At 36.5% G+C, this 24,902-nt stretch overlaps 1 protein-coding gene across 1 annotated transcript in view; it reads right to left on the reverse strand.

Moving 5' to 3' along the window:
• The window catches only part of ADAMTS20 (ADAM metallopeptidase with thrombospondin type 1 motif 20), a 194,168-nt gene that overhangs the window by 136,020 nt on the left and 33,246 nt on the right, over positions 1-24,902 (reverse strand). Inside the window, exon 4 of the mRNA XM_060026168.1 lies at positions 3,249-3,508. Coding sequence (XP_059882151.1) covers positions 3,249-3,508 — 260 coding nt within the window. The remainder of the gene's footprint in view (positions 1-3,248; positions 3,509-24,902) is intronic.

The raw sequence follows: 24,902 nt of genomic DNA on the forward strand, positions 1-24,902 counted from the left end.
AATTTTAATGTTATTTCCAGAAACTCTTTGAATAGAGATCACTAAGTTATTTTTGCAACATGAGTAAAGCACTCTAAAAGGTGAATTAAATCACACACACTATTTCTATATCACTGCACTCAGATATTTTTAAACTGTTGAAAGCAAAGGAAAAGTTTGAGAAGAGAGCATAATTGTTTACTTTGTACAGGATGAGTAAGTGTAGATAATCCTCTTTCTAAATTACGTGTGTAATCGATCTGCTCAATGCTGAAAGCATTCAGCAGTTTTTCCCACTATATCTGGAGCTCAACACAGAAACTCTTTCATCACTTTGAACTTTTCTTTAAATGGCTCTCAATCATATTCCAAGTCCAAATCACATATTCATGTCTTTTTCCTAAATTACTATGACCAAAAAACATTACCAATATCTCAAGTGTGTGCTTGAAATGCAGTTAATGCCTTTTTAAAAATTAGGACAAAGGGCTTCCCTGGTGGCGCAGTAGTTGAGAGTCCGCCTGCCAATGCAGGGGACACGGGTTTGTGCCCCAGTCCGGGAAGATCCCACATGCCGCGGAGTGGCTGGGCCCCTGAGCCATGGCCGCTGAGCCTGCACGTCCAGAGCCTGTGCTCCGCAACGGGACAGGCCACAACAGTGAGAGGCCCGCATACCGCAAAAAAAAAAAAAAAAAAAAATTAGGACAAAATATGCAAAACTTGAATGCCTTCTTCTTCAACTGGAAACATCTGGGGACATTTATGTGGAGATAGTATTCCTCTTACTTCTTTAGAGCAATTTTGGAAATGGACTTCACAAGTGGAGATAAAACAAATTGGATTAGATTTGACTATCTCTGTGTAGTGTGACCAACTGTCCCAGTTTGCTCAGGACTAAGGGATTTCCAGAGACATGAGACTTTTAATACTAAAAGTAACAAAGTCCCAAAACAAGAGTCTGTCAACTCTTTCTCCAAGTTTCCATTCACCTTTAACATGGTTTACATCTACAAATATAGCTATGACCTCTTTTTTTCACTAATAAAATAACAATAACTGTCCAGAACCTGACAGAAAATCTGCTGACTTTCCTGCATCCTTATCTAAACATTCAACAGAAGAGAAAAAGAATAAAGAGAGCAAAAACCCCAGGTAATTTGAAGTCATCTGAAATTCGGCCTCTGAGGAGGAAAGAAAGTATATATAAAACCAAGACTACCTCAAAAGAGAGATTTACCCTCCTGAAATTTTCCTCCTGCCCCATCTGTATTTGGAATGTTCCCCTATTCCTCAACCTGTGGCAGTATCTCCCTGTGAATGAAAGCTTAACACAAACCAACTGACTACATCTACAAACATCTCGTCTAAACTGAATTTGGCTCTCCTAGTGGGACTAAAAATCTAGGAAATGGTATGTGCATGCACTGGTCTTCTGTTTCAAGCAATCTCAGAAGCAGATTTACTTTCCATGAAGTCAGAATGTCGGCTTTGTCCTTGATGAACTCTGGCTTTAAAACTCCCATGGACACAAGGTACATCACAATATCTTCTAAACAGTGATTACATTGATTTTTATGTAAAATACAGATGACAAAACTTTTCAGAGGATGGCATCATCACCAAAACTGTATTTGAGAGCTATTTGAAAATTACTCTTGTGCTCCTTGACTTCTTCTAGTCATTACTTCCAAAGCACTGATATGGGAGTTGTCACTTAACATGCTACAAAACCTGTTGCATTTATAAAATCTAATATTTTCCTTCAGTATCTCTATCCCCTCCCCAGTTTTCTTAATGAGTATCTGCTTTAACCATTTAAAATTGCCAAGCTTATCCCGCACTGTTCCATATAATTGATATAATTTCCTACATATCAATCAACATCCTCCATGTCAATGTTCTCATTAGAATCCCTTCATAATGAGCATGCCACACCCATATCTAGATAATTATACATCTAGATAACTACTTCAGATTCGGAAGTTAAAAAGTCATCAGAATAAATCTGTATGTATAGCTCTGTTGTCATTTTAAAAATTCAACTCAAGTAAACAAAAGACATCTATACTGTACAAATTTAGGAAAATCATTTTGGATCATCTCTGGTTTTTGTCTGTTACAATGTCATTTATTTTGAAAAAAGTATCACTTTAATCACTTATTTACTCATTCTTTAACTAACTAATGAGTGATCATTTCATACCAGATACTGTGTTTAGGCAGCAGAGATCATGTATTCTTAGCACTTATAAGAATTTAAGATAAAATGTTATACGTAAGGAAAATAACAAAGTCTTAGGATCTTTAAGTCACAATGAACGTAACTGGCGAGTTCTTGTTAAAGGAGATTTATAATAGTCTATATATGTGTCCTGGTCAAGTTTTATCCACCAAGTAGGCCTGAATTCCCTACCTGTGAATAGAGATACTTCTAGCCATGAGATGTGTTCCAATATCCTGGATGTGTATAAACAGGGGACCATATAATTCATCAACTAAACCAAGATACTCCTGAGAATGAAAGAGGTACTTTTAGTAATTACTTCAAAACAGCAGGACTTAATCCAGCAATGTCCCAGACAGTAGATATATGTGTGTATATATGTATATGGGTGCCTATATACGTGCATGTATATAGGACATAGCGTGCTACCACTAACACAGAACCGGTGTTCTTTACTGGCACTAGAATTCTGTTCTAACGATACTGGCACCACCATTGCTCAAAGAGATATTAACATCAGCTCAAAAGCTCTTATAACTACTGTGATCTTACACCCCAAATTTGCTAAAGCAGCTCTATTAGTAACAGGTTATCCTTTTATTGCCATAATACTTTTATAACTTAAAATATCATGTGTCCCAATTTGAGTTGGCGAATGCAGTAGTAGTAAAATTAGTATCCCCTCCTTCTGTGCAGAAATAAGATAAGGTTTAAAAATTCAGATTCAAAGGGCAAAAGATCAGTTCTACTAAGATCTTCCCTGTCACTAGGGGGCAGAAGCCATTCATGTGATGAAGTAAAGATTCAAGCAATTTCTGTAAGTGGCTTGTTTCAAAGATTTTAGATTTTTTAGAAAACTGTCCAAGTAACAGAATGGGATACTTGCTATATACATCTATTTAAACTAAATTTCAAGGAAATATTTTTGGCTTAAATATAGACAATTTGCTTACATCTAAAGTTCGGGAAAACATTTTAATTAAATGTGAGAAAATATTATGTTAAACACCTTAGAAAATACAAAGGACCCGTTAAGTTTACTTACAATTGACATTAGAGTTAGTACGTAGTGCTGCAAATTCTGTCCATGATGATGAACCATTTTAGCATCAGCTGTAACCATAACTTCCACATATCTTGGATACGATAAAAAACGTTTTTTCCTGGAATGTAATTGACTTCTTTCATCTTTCAATGATATATTTTTTGAAGAGTCTCCTAAAACCATTTCCTCCTTTATATTAAGATCTTCATTCATGTCGCTGTAGTTATGAAAGGGTAAAGTGGTTTTCTTTATTTGACTTTCTGGTGGGGGAAGAATACAACAATGTGGAGTCATTAAGTTGGAGGTGACTCAAAATACTGCACAGAATAGAATAACCAAAAATATTGAATACTTACACACCTGCTTCCAATATGAAATAAAAGGACAAAAAGAAATTATTTTAAAGTGTTATACCATATTATCATAAGCATTACTACTCACAGTAATATAATGTTCACATTTTCATAGATTGCACTAACAAAACTGTATGTAAGTCTTATTTTAACAGCTATGACTATTCAAAATATATATTAACCACTGGGCAGAAAATAAAAACAAATCAAGGAGAACTTATGTTTTTTTCAGTAGGTAAATTAGGTCCTCAAGCCACTGATTGCATCTACTCTCATTACAGAGAAGTATTTTGTAGGATGAAACTTCATAAAATACAGAAAAGAAACATATTTTTTGTTATACAGCATGTGAAGAGCACCAACAGAAAATGAACCCATATAACAATAGACGGCTTTTCAAACCCAGAAAGTCAAAGGTTGATATAAATTGTATAATACTTGAGTATATGAAATACCTGATTATTTTTATTACATTTCTTTATATATAAATACAGTGTTAAAACTGCTGAAACCTTAGGGATTATTATGGCAACTACTTGAAGTCCTATGCATTTATAAAAGTCACTTCTAAATTCTTGTTTGTGCTAATGGAAAAAAATTCACAGGCAGCATGAGTGTTTGTCCTCTTTCCTTCTCTTTAAATTTATTCCTCTACTCTCTTTCTTATTTTTCTCTTATAATTGTTTAGTGAAACTATTTAGAACAGAAAAGTGGACCAAAGACATCAGGCAAGAAGGAATATAAGGTCCTGAATAGCTCGTAAGGCAAATCATCAATACCACAACAATCAAGATTTAGTTGTACTATAAGGATTAGACAAAATATAAAACTATATGACAGAAATAATTCATTTCACTTAAAATTAGCAGCAATCCTATGGTTGTAAAAAAGAAACAAAAGTCCTTGAACAATGTTTCCACAGATGAACTACTTTTTCTAATTCTTAAAACCATCCTGCCTTTTAATGTTACTATGCTCTTAAGTTTTAAAATTTATCTCAGTGGGAGATTGTGGGAATCTGGCAAACTGAATATACATTCCTAAAACTTTGTCCTGCCATATTTTTCCTAGGGTGATTCAACCACCAAAATATCCATGACGAATTATTAGACCCTGGAGAAGATCCCAGATATATCTGATGAATACAAATCTCAGATATATCAGAAAGAAGCTAAATATTCATGTTTTGTTTTATTTTTTCATCCACTTCATTCATTCAAAATAAACTTTCATTGAGTACCTACTCTATGTCAGCAAACATTTAGAAACTGAGGAGCAAACAGCATCTAATAAGGCTTACACTCTCGTGGGAAGAGAAAAAATAAATGAACACATATTGAAGCACTTAAAGTTACCTCAAATTTGTTCTTAAATAACAATTCAACCAAAAGACAAAAAAAGTGACTCAACCTTACCAAAACGGCTAAAACTTAAAAGACTGATAATACCAAGTGTTGGTACAGCCACTTTGGAAAACTATCTGGCAGTTTCTAAGTTAAGTTACACATGTACCCAACGGCCCTGCAATTACACTCCTAGATACATACCTAAGAGAGGGAAAATATATGTCCACAAAACACTTGTATAAGAATGTCCATAGCATGACCAATGGAACAGAATAAAGAACCAAGAAATAAACCCTCACATATATGGTCAAATGATCTTTGACAAGGGTGCCAAGGACACTCCATGGGGAAAGAACAGGCTCCTCAACGAATGGTGTTGGAAAACTAGATATCTCCATATAGAAGAATGAAACTGGACCTTATCTTACAACATATATAAAAATTAACTCAAGGGCTTCCCTGGTGGCGCAGTGGTTGAGAGGCCGCCTGCCGATGCAGAGGACATGGGTTTGTGCCCCGGTCCGGGAAGATCCCACATGCCACAGAGTGGCTGGGCCTGTGAGCCATGGCCGCTGAGCCTGCGCGTCCAGAGCCTGTGCTCTGCAACGGGAGAGGCCACAACAGTGAGAGGCCGCATATCACAAAAAAAAAAAAAAAAAATTAACTCAAAATGGATTAAGATCTGAAAGAAAGACGTAAAACTTTGAAACTCCTAAAAGAAAACAGAGGAAAAGCTTCATGACAGCTGGTTTGGCAATGATGATTTGGATGTGACACCAAAGCACAGGCAATAAATGCAAAAAATAGACAAATACGACTACAAACTTTAAAATGTATGTGCATTAAAGAACACAATCCACAGAGTGAAAATGCAACCTATTGAATGGGAGAAGATATTTGCAAATCATATCTGATAAGGAGTTAAGCAGGTAATATACAGAAAAAAAAATATATATATATATATGTATATAAACTCTTACAACTCAATAAAAATAACCTGATTTCTTAAATGGTAAAAGGACTTGAATAGACATTTTACCAAAGAGAATATAAAAATGGACAACAAGCATATAAAAAAAGATGCTCAACATCACTTATCATTAGAGAAATGCAAATCAAAACTACAAACAGATATAATTTCACACCCATTAGGATGGCAACTATTTAAAAAAAAAAACAGAAAATAAGTGTCAATGAGGATATGGAGAAATTGGAACCTTTGTGAACTGTTGGTAAGATTATAAAATGGAGCAACCGCTACGGGTAACAGTATAAAAGTACTTTAAAAATTTACATATAGAACTACCATATGATCCAGCAATTCTACATCTCAGTATATATCCAAACAAATTAAAAACAGGGTCTTGAAGTAATAGTTGCACATCCATGTTCATTGTAGCATTATTCACAACAGCCAAAGGGTGGAAGCAACCCAAATATCTATTGATAGATAAATGTATAAATGAAATGTGGTATATGTATAAAATGGATTATTCAGCCTTAAAAAAGGAAATTATTTCATGCTCTGACATGGACGAACCTTGAGGATAGTATGCTAACTAAAAATAAGCCAGCCACAAAAATATAAATCCTGTATAATTCCACTTACAAGGTATCTAAAATAGTCAAAATCATAGAAACAAAGTTGAATGGTTAGTTACCAGGGCCTGTCAATATCTCCCTACCTGAGATAGCCCCCAAAGTCTGTCCAGCCTGAGTGCTAAGAAATCAAACATCTCACTGGCTAGTAGTAAGTTAAACAACACATTTGATGAAGCACTATGTCTTGAAGGAGTCAGACTGATAGTAAGTTAGAATAGGTGGTTCTTTGCAGGCTGAAATAATGAAAGAAACAAACAGAATTCCAAACTGGAATGAAAACACTGGATATAGTAATATAGCACAGAAAAAAGAAAGTCTCTAGCACAAAAGAATATATAAATTTTAAATTCAATTCTGGAGTAATTAATCAATTGAAAAAGGAAAAAATAGCAAATATCAGGATCCTGTGAACAGTAAGAAGACATTATAAACAGCTTGATGCAAAAAAATTCAGAAATGTTTTCTAGAACATTTCTGAAAAAAATACAACATCAAAACTGACCCATAAAGAATTAGAAAGCCTAATAGCCACATAACTTTAAAAAAATTGAACTCTAATCAAAATCCAGTCTCAAAGGGCTTCACCAGTAAATATGATTAAACATTTAAAGAAGAAATAGCTCTACTTTCTCAAATACTTTTCTAAGAATTAAAAAAAAAAAAAGAGAAAGATCCCAAACATGTTTTATGAGGATTTTAAATGACGATATATCAGAATATCTTCAAGATCTGGTTTTTATTTTTAAAACAGGACTCTTTAGGACACAAAAAATACTAACCATAAAGACTATTCATTTGAGTAAGTTAAGACTTTGAATTTGTGTTTACCACTATGGGAGTAGGAGAAGGTATCTGCAATAAATATAAAAGGGCTTGAGGAGTCAAGATGGCAGTGTGGAAAGACGCAGAGTTTACATCTCCCCACAATTAGGGTGCCTGCCGGATGCTGGTAGGAGACTCCGACACCCAAGGAGACAGGAAGAACCCCCAAGCAAACCGGTAGGACGTGGGGGCACTGAGCAGGGAGGAGAAGTGGAGGCCAGACAGAACTGGTGCCCCTGAGGGATGACTGAGAGGGGGGAGGGGTTCTCATGCCTGGAGGGACCCTCAGGGGCTCGGACTGGGGGGAACAGACCCAGCATCTCCCTTGCCCAATCAGCTGGGGAAGTCTGCCCGGCTCTCGGGCCCGGTTCTCCGCCCTCAGAGGTCCCCTCTGGCCTGGGTTGGTCTTGGGGGCATAGAAGGGAGGACAGGAGAGAACAGGAGAGGCAGGCAGGAGGGTCCCTCCAGGACCAGAGGAGCAGGAAAGGAGTGGAGGGTGTTTGGGCATGGGGAGCCTGTTGAGTTCCCAGGCCAGTCCCCCACCCTCCAAAGCCCCCTCCAGGCCACATGGGTCCTGAGAGCATAGGAGGGCAGCCAGGGAGATCAGGAGAGGCAGATGGGAGGGATCCTCCAGGACAGGAGGAGCAGGAGAGGAGCTGAGGGCATTTTCCCCACCCACTTGAGCCCAAGAAGTCTACTGGCCTCCCTGGTGGGGTCCCCCGCCTTCTGAGACCAGGGATGGGGGGCACACCTGGGCCTCTTCTGTTCCATTGAGCCTAAGCCCCAACCCCCACACCCCAACCCACCCCGTTGAGCCTAAGCCCCAACCCCCACACCCCAACCCACCCTGCCATTTCTAGCCCTGTGGGTACTAAGCATATGCCCAAACCTCACCCCTGCTTAGGCCCTGCCCTCCACAGCCAAGGCCTTTTCAACTTTTTCATTTTCCTCCTCTTCCTTTTTACTATTGCGGTTCTGTTTTACCTTCCAGTTGTTGTTTCATATATATTTTTATTTTTATATTTTTTCTAACATAGCTGGATAATTTTGCACCCCCGCATGGCTTGCGGGATCTTGATTCACGAGCTGGGGGTCGGGCAGAAGCTCCTGTAGTGGGAGCTCCAAGTCCAAACCACTGGACTACCAGAGAACCTCAGACCCCAGGGAATATTCATCGGAGTGAGGTCTCCCAGAGGTCCTCATCACAGCACGAAGGCCCAGCTCTACTCAACAGCCTACACACTCCAGGGTTCGAAGCCTCAGGCCAAACAACCATTAAGACAGGAACACAATCCCACTCATAAAAAAAAGGAAAAAATAAAATGAGACAGCAAAAAATAAGTCACACATGAAGGAGCAAGGTAAAAACCTGTAAGACAAAATAAATGAAGAAGAAATAGGCGATCTGCTGAAAAAGAATTCAGAGTAATGATAGTAAAGATGATCCAGAATCTCAGAAAAAGAATGGAGGCACAGATTGAGAAAATACAAGAAATGTTTAACAAAGATCTAGAAGAACTAAAGAACAAGCAAACAGAGATGGACAGCACAATAACTGAAATGAAAAATACACTAGAAGGAATCAATAACAGAATAACTGAGGCAGAAGAATGAATAAGTGAGCGGAAAGACAAAATGGTGGAAATATCTGGCGAGGAGCAGAACAAAGAAAAAAAAGAGAAAGAATTGAAGACAATCTAAGAGACCTCTGGGACACACTAAATGCACCAACATTCGAATTATGGGGTCCCAGAAGAAGAAAAGAAGAAGAAAGGGTCTGAGAAAATATTTGAAGAGATTATAGTAGAAAACTTCCCTAACATGGGAAAGGAAATAGTCACCCAAGTGCAGGAAACACAGTGAGTCCCATACAGGATAAACCCTAGGAGAAACACACCAAAGCACATATTAATCAAACTAACAAAAATTAAATTGAAAGAAAAAATATTAAAAGCAGCAAGGGAAAAACAAAAAAATAACATACAAAAGAATCCCCATAAGGTATCAGCTGATTTTTCAGCAGAAGCTCTGCAGGCCAGAAGGGAATGGCAGGATATACTTAAAGTGATGAAAGGGAAAAAATCTACAACCAAGATTACTCTACCCATCAAGGATCTCACTCAGATTTGATGGAGAAATCAAAAGATTTTCAGACAAGCAAGACCATCAAACCAACTTTACAACAAATGCGAAAGAAACTTCTCTAGGAGGGAAATACAAGAGAAGAAAAAGACTCACAAAAACAAACCCAAAACAATCAAGAAAATGGAAATAGGAACATACATATTGATAATAACCTTGAACGTAAACGGATTAAATGCCCCAACCAAAAGACACAGACTGGCTGAATAGATACAAAAACAAGACCCACATATATGCTGTCTACAAGAGACCCACTTCAAAGTGAAAGGATGGAAAAAGATATTCCATGCAAATGGAAATCAAAAGAAAGCTGCAGAAGCAATACTCATATCAGATAAAATAGACTTTACAATAAAGACTGTTACAAGAGATAAGAAAGGAAACTAATAATGATCAAGGGATCAATCCAAGAAGAAGATATAACAGTTATAAGTGTTTATGCACCCAACATAGGAGCACCTCAATACATAAGGCAAATGCTAACAACCATGAAAGGAGAAATCGACAGTAACACAATAATAGTAGGGGACTTTAACACCCCACTTTTACCAATGGGCAGATCATCCAAACATAAAATTAATAAGGAAACACAAGCTTTAAGTGACACATTAGACCAGATGAACTTAATTGCTATCTATAGGACATTCCATCCAAAAACAACAGAATACACTTTCTTCTCAAGTGCTCATGGAACATTCTCCAGGATAGATCATATCTTAGGCCACAAATCAAGCCCTGGAAAATTTAAGAAAATTAAAATCGTATCAAGCATCTTTTCTGACCACACACTATGAGACTGGAAATTAATTAGAGGAAACACACTGTAAAAACCACAAATACACAGAGGCTAAACAGTGCGCTACTAAATAACCAAGAGATCACTGAAGAAATCAAAGAAGAAATAAAAAAATACGTAGAAACAAATGAAACAAAACCACAACGACCCAAAACCTATGGGACACAGAAAAAGCAGTTCTAAGAGGGAAGTTCATAGCAATTCAATCTCATAACAAGAAACAAGAAGAATCTCAAATAAACAATCTAACCCTACACTTAAAGCAACTAGAGAAAGAAGAACAAACAAAACACAAAGTCAGTAGAAGGAAATAAATCATAAAGATCAGAGCAGAAATAAATGAAATAGAAACGAAGAAAACAATAGCAAATATCAATAAAACTAAAAGCTGGTCCTTTGAGAAGATAAAAAAAATTGATAAACCATTAGCCAGACACATCAAGAAAAAAAGGGAGAGCAAATCAATAAAATTAGAAATGAAAAACGAGAAATCACAACTGACACTGCAGAAATACAAAGGATTATAAGAGACTACTACAAACAACTATATGCCAATAAAACGGACAACCACGAAGAAATGGACAAATTCTTGGAAAGGTACAATTTTCCAAGACTGAACCAGGAAGAATTAGAAAATATAAACAGACCTATCAAAAGTAATGAAATTGAAACTGTAATTAAAAATATTCCAACAAACAAAAGCTCAGGACCAGATGGCTTCACAGGTGAATTCTATCAAACATTTAGAGAAGAGCTAACACTGATCCCTCTCAAACTCTTCCAAAAATTGCAGAGTGATGAACACTCCCAAATTCATTCTATGAAGCCACCATCACCCTGATACCAAAACCAGAAAAAGATATCACAAAAAAAGAAAATTGTAGACCAATATCACTGATGAACATAGACGCAAAAATCCTGAACAAAATACTAGCAAACAGAATCCAACAACATATTAAAAGGATCACACACCATGGTCAAGTGGGGTTTACCCCAGGAATGCAAGGATTCTTCAATATATGCAAATCAATCAATGTGATACACCATAACAACAAATCAAGGGAAAAAAATATGATCATCTCAATAGATGCAGACAAAGCTTTTGACAAAATTCAACACCCATTTATGATAAAAACTCTCTAGAAAATGGGCACAGAGGGAACCTACCTCAACATAATAAAGGCCATATATGACAAACCCACAGCAAACATCATACTCAATAGTGAAAATCTGAAAGCATTTCCACTAAGATCAGGAACAAGACAAGGAGGTCCACTCTCCCCACTCTTATTCAACATAGTTTTGGAAGTCCTAGCCATGGCAATCAGAGAAGAAAAAGAAATAAAAGCAATACAGATTGGAAAAGAAGAAGTAAAACTGTCACTGTTCGCAGATGACATGATATTATACATGGATAATCCTAAAAATGCCACCAGAAAAATACTAGAACTAATCAATGAATTTGATAACGTTTCAGGATACAAAATTAATGCACAGAAATCTCTGGCATTCCTATACACGAATGATGAAAAATCAGAAAAAGAAATTAAGGAATCAATCTCATTTAACACTGCAACAAAAAGAATAAAATACCTAGGAATAAACCTACCTAAGGAAGCAAAAGACTTGTACCCAGAAAATTCTAAAACACTGATAAAAGAAATGACCAGATGATATAAACAGATGGAAAAATATACCATGTTCTTGGATTGGAAGAATCAACATTGTGAAAATGTCGATACTACCCAAAGCAATCTACAGATTCAATGCAATCCCTATCAAACTACCAACGGCATTTTTCACAGGACTAAAACAAAAAATTTTACAATTCGTAAGGAAACAAAAAAGACCCCGAATAGCCAAAGCAATTTTGATAAAGAAAAATGGAGCTGGAGGAATCAAACCCCCCAACCTCAAACTATACTACAAAGCTATAGTAATCAAGACAATATGGTACTGGCACAAAAACAGAAATATAGATCAATCATACAGGATAGAAAGCCCAGAGATAAACCCACGCATATATGGTCAGCTAATATATGACAAAGGAGGCAAGAACATACAAAGGAGAAGAGACAGACTCTTCAATAATTGGTGCTGGGAAAACTGGACAGCTACATGTAAAAGAATGAAATTAGAACACTACCTAACACCATACACAAAAATAAACTCCAAATGGATTACAGACTTAAATGTAAGACCAGACACTATAAACCTCAGAGAAAAACATAGGAAAAACACTCTTTGACATAAACCACAGCAAGATCTTTTTTGACCCACCTTCTAGAGTAATGGAAATAAAAACAAAAATAAACAAATGGGACCTAATTAAGCTTAAAAGCTTTTGCACAGCAAAGGAAACCATAAACAAGATTAAAAGACAACCCTCAGAATAGAAGAAAATATTTGCAAATGAAACAACGGACAAAGGATTAATCTCCAAAATATACAAACAGCTCATGAAGCTCAATATCAAAAAAACAAACAATTCAATTAAAAAATGGGTGGAAGATCTAAATAGACATTTCACCAAAGAAGACATACAGATGGCCAATAGGCACATGAAAAGATGCTCAACATCACTAATTATCAGAGAAATGAAAATCAAAACTACAATGAGGTATCACCTCACACCGGTCAGAATGGCCATTATCAAAAAGTCTAGAAAAAATAAATGCTGGAAAAGGTATGGTGAAAAAAGGAACCCTCCTGCACTGTTAGTAGGAATGTAAATTGATACAACCACTATGGAGAACAGTATGGAGGTTCCTTAAAAAATTAAAAATAGAACTACCATATGACCCAGCAATCCCACTACTGGGCATATACCCTGAGAAAACCGTAATTCAAAAAGAGACATGTACCACAATGTTCACTGCAGCACTATTTACAATAGCCAGAACATGGAAGCAACCTAAATGTCCACCTACAGATGAATGGATAAAGAAGATGTGGCACATACATACAATGGAATATTACTCAGCCATAGAAAGAAACAAAATTGAGTTATTTGTAGTGCAGTGGATGTACTTAGATTCTGTCATACAGAGTGAAGTAAGTCAGAAAGAGAAAAACGAATACCATAGGCTAATACATATATATGGAATCTAAAAAAAAAATGTTTCTGAAGAACCTAGGGGCAGGACAGGAATAAAGACATAGACATAGAGAATGGACTGAGGACACAGGGGAAGAGAGGGAAGCTGGGGCAAAATGAGAGTAGCATCGACATATATACACTACTGAATGTAAAATAGTTAGCTAGTGGGAAGCAGCAGCATAGCACAGAGAAATCAGCTTGGTGCTTTGCGATGACCTAGAGGGGTGGTACAGGGAGGGTGGGAGGGACGCTCAAGAGGGAGGGGATATGGGGATATTATGTATACATATAGCTGATTCACTTTGTTGTACAACAGAAACTAACACAGTATTGCTAAGCAATTATACTCTAATAAAGATCTATTAAAAAAGTAAATAAATAAAGGGCTTATATGCAGATTATATAATCAACCACTGCAAATAAGAAATAAGACAAAAATAGGAGAGTTGAATACCTCAAAAAAGACAAAAGTCAAAGGCAATAAATATATGAAAACAGTGCCAAAAATTTATCGATAATCAGGGAAATGCATATTAAAGCAGAATGAAACTTGACTATTTACCCTCCCAAATGGCTAAAATGAAAAATATTGAAAATAACAAGGCATGGTAATATAATGTTATTACCATGAACCTCTCGTATACTGCTGGAGATGGTGAAAAGTGGCATATTCACTTTGGAAAATTTCAGTGGGGCAAGAAGGAACTGGGATAGGTCACATAGCTTCGTGCAAAAAAGGATATAATTATTATTTACTTTTAATATCAGCAAGTATCAGGTGTGTGTATATACCAGTGTTAAAATAACCACATCACCAAAGGAAAAAGATACTCAGTAGAACTTCTAATTTCAAAAGGGTGGGGGATGACTTAAGAAAACTCAGCAAAAGTAAGGAAATGGAGAAAAAAGAAATCAGAATATCATTAATATGAAATACAAATAACACAATATATTGGTTATTATAAGCCGAGTACAGAAGAGCCTTGAACAACATGGGTATGAGCTGTGTGGGTCCACTTATACGTGGATGTTTTTCAATAAATAGGTACTATAGTACTATGACCTGCAGTTGGTTGAATCCACGGGTGCAGAACCACAGATATGGAGAGCCAACTATAAAGATATATGTGGATTTTCCACTGAGCGGGGGTCAGCACCCCAAACCCCCACCTTGTTCAAGGATCAGCTGTACATTTCTGACAAATTTATTTGTATTAACTAATTTAATAGTGGCATACAAAATAAGTACTATTGTTAATCCCATTTTATAAATGAGGAATCTACAATATAAACAGATTACAGAACTCACATAAACAGTTAATCATTGATAAAGCTGAAAATGAAAACAGATAAAACTAACTAAACAGTTCATATCATAATAAAGGTAGTTTAAATTTGCTTATCAAAAAGCAAAAGCTTTATAGAATTGGGTTGGTAAAATCCAGCCCTATGTAACTAATAAGTAGCACATCTAAGATTTAAATCCTGGGGCTCTGGCTCCAGAGTCAGTGGTTTTAACACCTAAAACATACTGCTTGACAATGAAGGTTAAAGGAAAAAAGAAAGAAAACCATAATTTAACAACAAATACAGTGTTATCAGTACAGATCTCAAGAGTTTAATCTCTATAGCAAATGAAATAATGATAAGAATATTCTAGAGGACTCTGTCAAAATCATTGTATAATTTAGAAGAAATCTAATTTCATAGTTCAACACACAACAGTATGCATCTATTTTGTCACTATAAGTGACAAAAGTGGAAAAAATTAAATACAATGTATTTTTATATAGCTTAAAAGCTAAAAGATATATACTTTAAGAAATATCTATGGATGTAATAACACTACATTAAAGCAAAGCAATGACAAACATGACATTCAGAATGATGCCTCAAGTGAGGGGAGGTAGGTGGATGAATGAGAGGGTGGGTGACAGCAGAACTGTGTGGCCATGTATAAGTTGTTGTCCAAGTCCTATATTTCGTATTGGTTCATATCTTCATGACTTGCATTATATTATTAACAAGTTCTTAACAAACAGTAATTTACAAAACTAACTGCCGTTAAAATAATAGGACAGCTCTCATCACTATCATACAGTATTGTTTTGGTAATGCTAAAGCAGTAAGACAATAAAATGAAATATACAGAATGAATATTAGGGAGAAAGTTTTCTTCACTATTGTTTTGATTTGATTTTGCAAATATAATTTTGCAAAGACAAATGGCTGGTAACTAAAAAAAAACAAGAGACGCAATTTAAAACTTTTAAAACCAAGAATCCTCAGCACAGGAATAATTCAACAACAGAATGTTATGCAGCTGTGAAAAATAAAGAATGAGGTCTATGTGTTTTTATAAGGAAGGATGTTCATGATGCATTTTTAAGTAAAATGTGTAAGTGGCAGAACAATATGAATAGTATGTTCTCATTTTTGTGAAAACAAACTTTCACAAAATATTGATATATACTCATAAAATTTTATAAAATGAGCCAAAAAAATATAGAAATATATACCTCAAACTTTTAGCACTGGTCATATGGATAGGTGTGACTGAACAACTATTAAATTCTTTCATTAAATCTCAGTGCCCTTTAAATCATTACAATGAATTTGTTTACTGTTTATTTTAATTACAATATTATTTTTTAAAACAGTATCTATAACTATTTTATAGGATAAATGTTTTATCTCATTATCTTTTTTCTGATATTTATACTTAAGCAGTATAACAAATAATGATAATGTAACCTTTCCAAATACCCTAAATAAATGGGCATTATTCAAAGCTCATTTGCCAATTCAATTACATCATTTCTATGCAATGCTTGTCTTTCTATGTTCCATTGACTCAAATGTTTAAACAACGTCTTGTTCTTTATTAATAACAAGTGTATTGTGACCCAAAACTAATTTAGACCAAACCACCACATCTCAAACATCATGCAACAATGACAATCTACTTACTAGAACATAAAATACTTAAAATTACATCAGTGAATATAACCCTTAAAACAGCATAGTATATTCTAGAATGCAAGAAGATTAAGTTATAATCTATAAGAGTATAAACTACTATAAAATTTCTCAAATAATGAAATTAGAAGCCCATAATTTGACTTGAATGTCTTACTGGTACCTCATACTCAAAATATATAAAAATGAGGGAATTTTCTTTTCCCATTCCCTGTTTCCCCATTTGTATTAATGTGAGCAATAACTTCCAAATACTATACTGACACTAAACTGTACACCACCATTGCGTTCTTCCTATCCTTCCTTTACCCTTTGCATCTGGTCACCAAGTTTTGCCACTTCTCCTTCAAAATGCTCCCTGTATTGCTCCTGTTGGCAACAATATTGTTGTCTCTAACTTCATTCAGGTCTTTCTCACTTTAGAGCAACACTGCTGGAATCATAAATGCAAAATAAGAATCAAAGAGTCTCCAAACGGTCCCACCATCTTCAATCTCTTCTCCCTCCCATTCATCCTTCATTGGTATCCAAAAAGATTAATTTTTAGAAACATCTCTTTTATCTCACCCTTATTCAAGAAATTACAATGGATCCTCATTGCCCATAAGATGAAGTCCAAGCCCCTCCCCATCAGCCTACCACTAAACACAGTCATCCCCACTACCATCAAGCTATACCCTCCCTAAAGCCTGGGAACACTACTGGGTAATGTGTTCTGCCCTTTGTATGTGCTCAACAAATATTCATGGAAAGAAGGGAAAAGGATTAAGAGAAAGAAAATGAGGATGATAGAAAGTTGGAGGTGAGATGGAGAAAAGGAAGACAGATGGAGAGAGACAGAAGAAAGGAATACACTGAGGAACAAGACAAAAGAGTTATCAGACCAGAACATCAGAGAAGGGGTAATACTAATCATGAAGTGCAGCAGCAATTCAAAGACAAGAGAGATTGCCTTTGACTCTCCTAATATCAAGTACAACATTTACTCCAGTCTCTGGGCTGAGGCTGGAATTGATACTCATGCTCTGTATTTGACCAGATGAGTAAACAAATTTTATACTTCTCCAATAGCACCTAACCATCCATTTAAAAAATGATGGCATGAAATCAAATGAAGCTTATTCTAGACCATCAACATTTCAAACTACCTGTTAAATACCCAGTAGCACTCCCAGCTCAAAGAACTGGGTGTGCCTTGAAATAAAGGATGATCATAGCAGGTATACTGTGAAATCTAAATTATATTTTCTCATGGTTTAAACTGTTTTCTGGGTCTATTAATTGTCCTATGTTGCAACCCTATTGAGTTTTCTTATTAATACTACTAGCAGCAATAATGGCAAACATAATACTCAGTGACTGTACACTGTACAATGTACCAGGTACTTGTACATTTCACATAAATTATCTCTTATTATTAACAATAACTTTATAAGGTAGGTATTGTGATTATCTTCACTTTATATATGAAGAAAGTGAGGAACAGTCAAGTAAACTGCCCATGCTAGCATAGCTTATAAATATAATTCCAGAACATATTTTTAATAGTAATATTCCATAACATAAACACTTATACAAATCTATAGCTCTCTGATTTGTCAATATTAGAAATCTCAACCACTATTATAGAATTATGGCACTTAGATTATGAAATATTTTATAGTGCTTTATTTAAAAGCAGTTCACAAGTTAATAATTAGAACTCCACCTACTAATAATAAATATGCAGAAGATTATGGACTTGCCTGTGACCAGCTGAAACCTGAAATATAAAAGAATCATTACGTCATTAGTCCTCATTGCATCCCTGAATCAGCTACTATTACAGTACACTTTTTAAAACAGAGATATGACACGGGTTACATAAAATTTCAACAGCCACCAACTAAATAAGTGGCATAACAAAGAGATGAATTCATATTTCCTCAATATCAATTATTACACCTGAATTACACATCACATGACTCTTCTAAAAGTCATATGTGGGTAATATATGCAGAATGTTAAGAATTTAGTAACCAAGGTCATAATGGAAAATCCTGCCTCCTACAAAATTAAGAGAGGAACTAGCTAGTCATAATGAAAATACGGGGTCTAGTCTTCTTTGTATTACAGAATCATAGAGTTGAGCCAAGATTTGGGTATAAAGGGATTTAGCTCGAACTTGCATAGACTTGAGACAGACCTGGTACTGTCATTTTACTCTACTGGCCCTCAGAGAGAAGAAAAGAGGGCACTGGAAACCCCCAAATTACTCACATTAATCCTATATCCAGCAAGAAATTCTAGTTCCTTCTGCTATGTGTGCTGACAGGGCAAAGGGCACACTGGTCAAATATTACAGAGTAAATACCCTTTCTTCTTCCATATTCTCAAGAAGTCAACCCTAGGGGCTTACTCTAAAGGTATAGAAGACAATTTCCCTAACAAGCTGATCAAGGATTCTTGCATAGATCAAGAGCTGAGGGACTTCCCTGGTGGTCCAGTGGCTAAGACTCGACGCTCCCAATGCAGGGGGCTCAGGCTCAATCCCTGGTCAGGTAATTAGATCCCACATGCTGCAACTAAGAGTTCGCATGCCACAGCTAAAGATCCTGCGCATGCTGCAACTAAAGATCCCATATGCTGCAACTAAAGATCCCGCATGCTGCAACTAAAGATCCCGCATGCTGCAACTAAGACCTGGTGCAGTCAAATAAATTAATTAATTAAAAAAAAAAAAAAGAGTTGAGGGCTTCCCTGATGGCACAGTGGTTGAGAGTCCGCCTGTCAATGCAGGGGACACGGGTTCGTGCCCCGGTCCGGGAAGATCCCACATGCTGCGGAGTGGCTGGGCCCGTGAGCCATGGCCACTGAGGCTGCGCGTCCGGAGCCTGTGCTCCGCAACGGGAGAGGCCACAACAGTGAGAGGCCCACAAACCACAAAAAATAAAAAAAAATTTTTAAAAGAGTTGAAAACAGCACATATTCATTCATAAATTCAAAACCTTTAAGGTTTTTTTTAATGGAAAGGAATACACACCAGTTGTCTCTTTCCAGCTTTTGGCATCCCAACCTCTACACTTGATGGTTATAAAAGAGGAACACTTGTATTGCCCTTTGCATTTTGTGCCTTTTCGCATCTCCAAATCCTATCCCTTATCAGAAATTCTAAGCAAAGTGAGACTAAGACAAACCAACCAACACAAATATCAGAAGAATTTAGGTTTACAATTACATGTAAAACAATGTGATATTCCAAACTCCTACTCCATTACTGCTTAAAAAGGTGTTTGAAAATCTTATCAATGAGTTAAATTTATACCCTAGGAACTGAACATGTAAATGAAATGTACCATTTCATTCTTTAAAGAAAAATTATTCAGAATTCATGCTGAACACTACATATCACATTGATATGTAGTGAGTTTATTTTGCAAGGGTGCATGGCTGCTAAAATTAGAATATAGCATAACACTATTAAAATGGACACCAGTACGGAACTCTACCTTATCAATCTTATCTTCTTGTTTTCAGATGAGCCTTCATGGCAAGCCACTCCTAAACCATATCCACTTACTATTATTTAACAGTAGATAACATAACTCCCTCTGTTTTTCAAACTTTGCATGAGTTGCTCCTAGAGCTCAGTTTTCCCATATTATCTGACAATCTGATTCATGCGGAATCATTCCAGAACTTCTTTGAGGTAATTTTAAGTACTAACTAAGCATTCTAAAACACCTCCCAAAGTGCAAACTTAGTTCAAAGTAGGCACTTATATAAGCATTACGCCCTATTTGCTCTATCAATTCAAGTATTGATATAATACTATTTTCTACACTATTACTAAGTAACTCATTAAAATCCTAGATGAGCACTTCCTTTTGTGTTATTAACTATAATTTATGTCTTGGATATTTTTGGAAAATAAAGTTATAACTCATAAAAATCTAAAATGTAATCTAAGGTTATACTTAAACTCATTCTTTATTCCAATGCTACTCTGGTCATTACAATTTATTTCTTAAACTATATATCTACTTCTCCTGACTCTAAAATTCCTGAAACAGCTTTGACTGAAAATAGAATTCTTATATGAAATATTCTTTGAAACGTTAATATTTGCTTGAAAGATTTTTTAAAATAAGGAATATTAAAGGTGTTTTCCAAAGTAAATATAACACTGAAAAACTCAGAGATATAATTAAAAGATAGTCATTAAATGAATATAAAATGTTAAAAATTAAAATTTTATGTGATATCTTAATAGATATTATGGAATCAGTTTTACTCACATTGCTTTTGTAAAAGCTTCTATTAAGTCCGTATTTTTAGTTTTTGACAAAAGTGGGAAAAAATCCAACTTTGAAATTAGATAGATTGAACTCATATCTTCAAGCAGGTATTTTATTTTATGCTACACCTCAGAATTTAACAAATCACCACTTTCTGAAAGAATGTTTCCATCAATCTTACACAAGGAAGTGACTGTAACATCCAGGTACATTTGTATTTATGCAAAAGAAGTTGCAAACTGCAGCCTGACAGATCAGAGTGGGAAGGGAGTTTTTCTCTTCAGTTTTCTGACTCTCTTCCAAGGAAGAAAAGCCCAAGAAAGAAGCCTTCTTGGGGTAGATCCAGAGATCTGGATGTTCTCCACATGAAACAGTGTATCTGTCACTGACCTGGCCATTGGCCCAACTTTCATTCTGGAATTAATGATCTTCACAAATAGTGGAACACAGGCTGAGACCAGCCAAGAACATGGCCCATCCTTGTGCAGTTTTCCCCTACATTTGTACTCATTGTGAGAGCAGCCCAGTCTCATGTCTCAATGTCTTTAAACAGAGCTGCTTTTGAATGCTGCAATTCTGAATTGGATTTTAATTGCAAATAATTAGAATCTTGCACCCTCTTCATGAGGAAAGCATAATGTGACTCAACAGTAGCAAGCCAAAGATAAAAATTTACTTCACTAAGCATCTGCAGTTAAGTCATGTGTTTGGTAGACCAAAATAAAACTGTAAAATGAGCTATCTGGCTGATTAGTAATCTAATACTTCAGACAGAAAATTTTACATTTATTGCTCTCCACAAACCTATTGATTTATTGACTTCTCTCCTTTACCTGCTGAGTAAATCTAAAAGAATATCAAGTGTATAAAACAAAAATGATTATACAGCTCATATTCCATGGTCCATCATTTTAACCATTCTTTTCAATAGGCCCTCATATTGCTTGCTCTTTTCCATGGAAAACTTAACCATATTCATTCATGAACATAGATGAAGAAAGTCTAAAGAAAATATTAGCAAACCTAGTCTGATAAGAACCCAAGCCAGACTTGCCATTTGAGAATCAAATAACTGAACAAAGGGGGAAAATATGATCACCTTGGTACATGCAGCATAAAATGTTTTGATAAAATTCAATATCCATTTATAATAAAAGTTCTTAATAAAGCAGGTGTTCAGGGGAACTTTCTTAATCAGATAAAAATTGATTTTTCTTCCTAAGAAAAACATACATTTTGTTGTAAACATTGTACACATCAGAACAGGTCAAAAGCTTTCATTCCACCCCGTTCCGGGAAGATCCCACATGCCGCGGAGCGGCTGGGCTCGTGAGCCATGGCCGCTGAGCCTGCGCGTCCGGAGCCTGTGCTCCGCAATGGGGGAGGCCACAACAGTGAGAGGCCCGCGTACCACAAAAAAAAAAAAAAGCTTTCATTCCAAAATTGGTGATGAGGCAAGGATTTTCATCATTGCCATTTCCATTCAGCATTGTTCTAGAAATCCTAGCCAGTGCATTAAGGCAAGAAAAGAAATAAAATGTTGAAATAATCTTTCAAAGGAAGAAATAAAACTGTCTTATATGATTGTTCATGTACAAAACCCAAAAGTATGAACAGATAAACTATTAGAATATATGAGCACAGTTGCTAAATATAAGATCAATACAGGGACTTCCCCGGTGGTGCAGTGGTTAAGAATCCACCTGCCAATGCAGGGGACATGGGTCCGAGCCCTGGTCCAGGAAGATCCCTCATGCCGCGGAGCAACTAAGCCTGTGCGCCACAACTACTGAGCCTGTGCTCCAGAGCCTATGAGCCACAACTACTGAGCCCATGTGCCACAACTACTGAAGCCTGTGTGCCTAGAGCCCATGCTCTGCAACAAGAGAAGCCACCACAATGAGAAGCCCATGCACTGCAATGAAGAGCAGCCCCTGCTTGCCACAACTAGAGAAACCCCACACACAGCAACAAAGACCCAATGCAGCCAAAAATAAAATAAATTTTAAAAATAAAAAAATAAAGATCAACATAATGTTTGCCTGCATTTTTATGTACAATAATTATAAGATGAAATTTTAAAAATTATACCATTTACAATAGTGTCAAAACTGACGAAATACCCAGGAAGAAAACAAAGACACAAGACCTCTACAAATAAATCTATAAAATATTAAATGGGAAATTAAGCAAGAATATAGGGATATGCCATACTGATGGATTAGAAGACAATATTAGAAAGATGTCACTGTTCCAAATTGACCTATTGATGCAATTAAATCCAATCAAAATCCCTTTTTTTCCTTTTGTGGAAACCAACAAGTTGATTCTAAAATACATATATGGAAATGTAAAGGGTAATTTACATATATCAAGGACTTGTCCTACCACATTTCAAGACTTATAATAGAGCTATACTATTTTTAGGACTATTTTTAGCAACATTGTTTTTGGTGTTGGCACAACAACAGATATAAGAACCAATGGAAGAAAAAATACTATGCAAAACAGATGGACATATAAGGACACTTTTCAGAATAAATGTTATGCTAAATGTTTTCAATTTCTATGAAACATCTCAATTAACTTTTACACAAAATAAACTTATTTACACTGCTTTTGGTAGTTTTATTAAGTCCACTATTTCTGGATTTTGACAAAAGGAATAAATCAAAGTTTGAAATTGATATATTGAGCTCTTAATTTCAAAGATTTATTTTATTTCATCTTTTATTTTATTTTATTTTATGCTACATTCCAAAGTTTAATATATCATCTTTTCTATGAAGGTTTTCACCATTGACAGGATTAGTCCTCAACAAGGAAAGCCTAAAGATAGTTCATCTAAGTCTCCTTAATAATACCTTAATTTTATGAGTTTTATTCCTGAAAATATTCTGGAACCCATTCCAGTCAGCACAACAGTTAGGGTCACCAATCATCTCTACTTTGCAAAATCCAATAATCAGTTCTAAATCTTCATGTTCTTTGAATTCTCAGCATCATTTAGCTAATTAATCAGTCCTACCTTTTGAAAATTTTTTTCACTTGGCTTTGGGGCACACGTTCCTCAGGGTTCTCTTTAATTATCACCCTGGCCTCTACTTTTCAGTCTTCCTAGTTTTCTCCTCATCTCCCCAACTGCTAAAAATCAACATGCCCCATATAGTACAGTCCTCGGACGTTTTCTCTTCTCCTTCTAATCCATTCCCTATGCAATTTCACACAAACTTATCTTTCAATATAATTTATGGTATGACTCCCAAATTATTATCCCAAGCTCTGATTCCCCTACTGAGCTCCCAACTCATATTTTCTCTTGCCTACCTGACTATTCTCCCTTTGGATACCTAATTGGCACCTTAAATTCAAAATATCTAAAACCTAATTCCTGTTATTCCCTCCTAACCTGTGGTTCCCTCAGACTTCCCCATCTTAGCAAGTGACAACTCCATCCTTCCATTTGTTCAGGCAAAACAAACAGACGAACATAGAATTATCTGTGACAATTTTTACTGTCAACCCTCACACTCAACCCACCTATCAGCTTGACAAAACATACAGAGTGAGACCCTCAACATGGCGGACAAGACATGGAGATCACCTTCTTCCCCACAAATACATCAGAAATACATCTACACGTGGAACAACAACTACAGAACACCTACTGAACGCTAGCAGAAGACCTCAGACCTCCCAAAAGGCAAGAAACTCCCAACATACATGGGTAGGACAAAAGAAAAAACAGAGACAAAAGAATGGGGACGGGACCTGCACCTGTGGGAGGGAGCTGTGAAGGAGGAAAGGTTTCCGCACACTGGAAGCCCCTTCGCGGGCGGAGACTGCGGGTGGCAGAGGGGGGGAGCTTCGGAGCCGCGGAGGAGAGCACAGCAACAGGGGTGCGGAGGGCAAAGTGGAGAGATTCCCGCACAGAGGATCGGTGCTGACCAGCACTCACCAGCCCGAGAGGCTTGTCTGCTCCCCCGCCGAGGCAGGCGGGGGGCTGGGAGCTGAGGCTCGGGTTTCGGTTGGAGCACAGGGAGAGGACTGGGGTTGGCGGCATGAACACAGCCTGAAGGGGGCTAGTGCGCCAGAGCTAGCCGGGAGGGAGTCTGGGAAAAAGTCTGGACCTGCCGAAGAGGCAAGAGACTTTTCCTTCCCTCTTTGTTTCCTGGCGCGTGAGGAGAGGGGATTCAGAGCACCGCCTAAACAAGCTCCAGAGACTGGCGCGAGCCGC

The sequence above is a fragment of the Delphinus delphis genome, chromosome 11, assembly GCF_949987515.2.
Source record: "Delphinus delphis chromosome 11, mDelDel1.2, whole genome shotgun sequence".
NCBI lineage: Eukaryota > Metazoa > Chordata > Mammalia > Artiodactyla > Delphinidae > Delphinus > Delphinus delphis.